Source organism: Propithecus coquereli, unplaced genomic scaffold (assembly GCF_000956105.1).
Source record: "Propithecus coquereli isolate 6110/MARCELLA unplaced genomic scaffold, Pcoq_1.0 Scaffold12, whole genome shotgun sequence".
NCBI classification, from domain to species: domain Eukaryota; kingdom Metazoa; phylum Chordata; class Mammalia; order Primates; family Indriidae; genus Propithecus; species Propithecus coquereli.
The window spans coordinates 6,683,474-6,688,411 of record NW_012136080.1 but is presented as its reverse complement, the minus strand read 5'-3'; the positions used below and the strand labels follow the sequence as shown (position 1 = coordinate 6,688,411).

Below are 4,938 nucleotides of genomic sequence, written 5' to 3'. Positions count from 1 at the left end.
GGCTCAAGTGATCCTCCTGCCTCAGCCTCCCAAGTAGCTGGGACTACAGGCATGCGCCACCATGCCCGGCTAATTTTTTTTTCCTATATATTTTTAGCTGTCCAATTAATATCTTTCTACTTTTTTAGTAGAGACGGGATCTCGCTCTTGCTCAGGCTGGTCTTGAACTCCTGAGCTCAAACGATCTGCCTGCCTCGGCCTCCCAGAGTGCTAGGATTACAGGCGTGAGCCACCATGCCCGGCCTGCTTGATAGTTTTGAAAGGCTCCTCTGGGAGCAACAGTGGGTGTATTTAATCAATAGTTTTCTAAAATGCAAGCTTCCCAAAAGACTAGAAATAAAATCCAATATGTATATTCAAATGTATTCTTAAGGTCACTCTATAAAAACAGACTAAGTGAACTGGATCTAATCACATAAAGATAGCCTACTGGGGATAAGAAAAATACTTGGCTAAGATTTCTTCAATTATACCAGTCTTGGTTATTTAAAATGAATATTACCTTTTAGTAATTCCTGCAGATAGCTGTGAATCTGCATCTACTAGTGATATACAGCTGGTACCAAGTCATTTCAATGACTTGGTTATAGATCTCTGCATTTATATCTGCTACATCATAAAATCACAATATCGAGTATTTCTTGCATAAAGTAGGGGTTCTATAAATCTGTGTGAATAAATGTTTAATGCAGTACACTGATAAAATAAGTCAAAATGTTTATAAATTGTTAAAGAACTTCAGAAGTTAGACTATTACATAAATCTAATTTCTAAGGCAGATAACGATTTTTTAAGTGATTGAAGTTTTGCTGTTGATTTTCCCCCAAGAATACAATCATTCAACCATTTAAAGTCAAAAATTTTAAGATAATTACTAGCAATACTATATACTGGAAATAGAAAAAGAGAAGAATATTAGATGGTGGCAAATAAATCAAGCATAACATTTGGCATACCTGCTGCATGTATAGGTGTTCTCTTCAAAATGTAATCTTTTACTAAAATTGAGGCTCCCTGATTAATGAGTACATCCACACATTCAACATGACCCTTAAATGCTGCAAGATCTAAGGGTGTTCTTCCACTACTATTTCTCACATCAAGATCTAACAAGGACTGCACCAACACTTCCAATGCTTGATGGTGACCATGATAGGCCTAAAAATAAATAAAAATATAAATTAAAAAAAATACATATTTAGACTGACTTTCCAAAGAAACTATAGAAACTGTAAATAAGCAAACTTATCTTCACATTATTTTATTTGAGATAATTGAAAACTTCTGTATTCAGGATTCAGAAAGTTAACTATAGATTTTTCTAACAATAAATATAGTAGGCTACAATGTTAGGGAACAGGTATTCTGCAAATAATAAAAGTTCAAATGACAGGTAATCTTTTTATGAGTATACAATGCCTGGTTCATGGCATAAAATTCAATGGATGTGTGACATGAATTCATTTAAAGCTTTGATTCTACGATACCAAAGCCTGCCTTTTCAATCACAGTTCAGTGCTCTACCCTAACTCCAGAGACAGCCAGCAACTTGAATTCAGTCAGTGCCTGAATTTTCTGATTTCTCAAATTAAAGTGACTACCTCTACCTCATAATGTGCTATAGCTCAAAAATCAGCATTTCTTTTAGCAAAGAAATACTTAACTGAGCCCTGTTTGAATATCTGCCACATACCAGGCATTTTCCTAACTGTATACAAGAATAAGGTTTAAAGACTTACAAGACTGGAGCCCCCTTCTTTACCCAGTCTGATAAAGGGGCTTCCCAGATAATTGATTTCAAAATCCAACATGTCAACTGAGCATATATTATTTACACTGGACTGGATGCTGAGCAGGACATGAAGCAATAATAAGCTTCAAAGGATTATAAAGCCATTTCTTGTGGAAAATACCAGCAAGAGATAAAGTTGCTCTGGGCCTTACTGATCTCTTTGATGCTTCTCCGGTAGAAGGCTTGACTATCTCAAAAATTAAAGTGACTGTCGATTACAGAATTCTTCAGTTCTCAGACCACATTTAACTTTGCTCCTCATTACCAGGTCAATGAAATCATGCTATTAAAAGAATGAACTCTGAGGAAGCCCACAGTATATGTAGATGATTGTATAAAAAGGAGAGAAAATAAGGATGACAAGGAGCCGTGATGATTTGCCACAGGACTCTTCCTCTCACAATGTCCTTACATAGGACTGAGAGAAGGAGCCTGTATGTCTAGAAGCAAGACATGAATGAAGACCAGTTTCCTCGACCCTTTGGACAGTATGTTTTCACTGCACTGAGCTGTCCTGAAAGGGAGCATCTGGAATGAAAAACTACTTCAAGTAACTTCTGAAAACCTCCTAGAGATAGATAAGAAATGCAAAAGTGGTGGTATAATCACATTTCACTGAGCCTAATTACTAAATTACAAAATTTCCATTTCAGCTTAAAATCACTATTCAATACACCCTTATTCAAAGCAGCACTTATTTGCAATAGCCAAGAGATGGAAGCAATTCAAGTGTCAAATGCCAGATGAATGGATAAACAAAATGTGCCATTTCCTTAACAATGGAATATTATTTAGACTTAAAAATGAAGGAAATTCTGCCACATGCTACAAGATAGATGAACCTTAAGGACATTATGATAGGTGAAATAAGCCAGTCACAAAAAAAGAAATACTGTATGATTCTACTTAAATGAGGTATCTAGATTAGTCAAATTCATAGGAACAGAAAGTAGAATGGTAGCTGTCAGGGGCTAAAGGGAAGGGGAAACAGAGAATCGTTTGTTTATTGGGTACAAAGTCCCAGTTTTGCAAGATGAAAAGATTCTAGAGATTAGTTATACAATAATGTGAATATATTTAATACTATTGAACTGTACACTTAGAAATGGTCAAGAAGGTAAATTCTGTGGGTTTTTTTTAACCACCACATGAAAAAATCTGACAAAAAAAAGTAACTGAGAGAGAGGAAAAAACCACTAATCAATGTAGAGTGCATTGTTAATGTACAGGCACAAAAAAAGAAACTTGCCAAATTGGGGGGTGGGAAGCCCACAAAAGTGAAATTTCTAAAGAAACATCATTAAGCTAATAAGAGAGTCCTACAGACTGCAAGACTTTTGGGAGCCTTTAACATGCTATTTGTTGAATCTCCATGAAGGGGAAATAGTCTGGCACCTTGTCAGTGCTCAAGAAATGACAGTGCTTTTATTATGGTCAGAATGATGATGACCATGCAAGAATGCCTAGTCACCTGCTCAGACTTCACTTCTTGCCACCAATAGCTAATAAAGGCTATTTTCTCCATGCTAGTTTTGCCTTTGCGGACTTCTTACTATGCAAGTCTAGGAGAGGTGATAGTGTTTCCAAGGACTCAAAAGGCAAGGAAGCAGGAAGCTTCAAGAATGCCTTCTTAGTTATTTAGAACATGATAAGAAGTACTAGTGGGGAGAGAGGGGCAGAAAGAACAGAAAATTCAATGCATGTGCATCAGTGTTAGAATATATGCAAGGAGAATATTAAGATAAAAAATAATAGTACATGTGAAAAGAGATAATTAAATGGATCACTGAACTTGTAGTGATCTACATTAAATTAGGGATATCCTTATAAACATTTTACCATGTTTAAAATGAGACGTCTCACAAATAGCTAGTGACAGTACCCTCATCTCCTGATTCTCAAAGTCCCCTCTACCCTCCCCAACTGTAATATGCTTTGTTTCAAAAATAAATTCTTTCAATATAGAAAGAGCTAGATTGAGCTCTACTTTAAATTTCCTAAGGTAATTCATTCCCTTTAAAGAATTGTCACACTCTTCCCTAACCTCTTCACTTAGTGACTGACACTGACAGCAGAAATTCAGAGGAATCCCAAGGACCAAAGACCACTGTTTACACATACACACATATACACATAAGCAAAAACAAGAAAACAGTACATTAAGAATTCTCCAAATTAAAAATGTTCTTAAAGTTTGAACTGTATGATAACTATCACACAGACCAAAAGTTCACGGTAACCAGTTTGAGTCAACACAAATAGGTATCAGATATTTTCAGTAAACTAGCCATCAAGTTGCTATGAAGGTAGTACTCACAGCCAAGTGTAAAGGGCTTATTGTGGCTCTATTATCTGAATCACTCAGCATATCTGTCCCCGAGGTCTCCATTAACTAAAAAAGAAGAGGCATTTTAAATGTCACAAAGATATACTTCAGCAATTTTTCTCCCCACCTCCCAGTTCAAATCCAATTACAGTATAAATCGATAACTCAGCAAGCTCATAAAACAGGATCATCACCAAAGTGTGGTAAGGACTACGGACTAAGAGCTTTAAAGAAGTGCTATCAACTAAGTTTGGGGGAAATGCTACTTAACTATTGCCAAGTAAACACCTTCCCTCCCTCTGCATACATGATTTTTGTCACTATCGTTGCTCCTATGGATTTGTAAAAACAACTTTGGCTCTAATTAGACCAAAGAAATAAATATAATAGTCTAACTGGCAGAGGAGAAATTGACTAATACTTACAACATCTAAAGGAGTTTCACTTGCAATCTGAAATAAAGGTTAAAAAACGAAAATATTTAGTTTAGAAAGTATTCATATCTCTTAAGTCTCTACTTAACACTGGGCTTTGTTAACTTCTATTCAAAACCTGTCTTCCCACAAAGCATGTCTCAATAAATTAAAAAAAATAGAAATTATACCGTGCATCTTCTCAGATCACAGTGGAATAAAAACAGAAATCAACCCCACAGAAACTCTCATCTCTACATAAAGTCATGGAAATTAAACAACCTTCTGCTTAACGACTCCTTCATAAACAAGGAAGTAAAGATGGAAATCAAAAGATTCTTTGAACTAAATGACAAAGGTGACACAAGTTATCAAAATCTGTGGGACACAGCCAAAGCAGTCCTGAG

The 4,938-nt window shown here is 35.8% G+C and overlaps 1 protein-coding gene across 3 annotated transcripts in view; it reads right to left on the bottom strand.

The window, feature by feature from the left end:
- The window catches only part of ANKRD28 (ankyrin repeat domain 28), a 204,467-nt gene that overhangs the window by 34,251 nt on the left and 165,278 nt on the right, over positions 1-4,938 (bottom strand). For all 3 annotated transcript variants that reach the window (XM_012664118.1, XM_012664124.1, XM_012664131.1), the window contains 3 exons: positions 4,544-4,570; positions 4,110-4,184; positions 957-1,158 (listed from right to left, as the gene is read on the bottom strand). In XM_012664118.1, the coding sequence (XP_012519572.1) occupies positions 957-1,158; positions 4,110-4,184; positions 4,544-4,570 (304 nt within the window). The remainder of the gene's footprint in view (positions 1-956; positions 1,159-4,109; positions 4,185-4,543; positions 4,571-4,938) is intronic.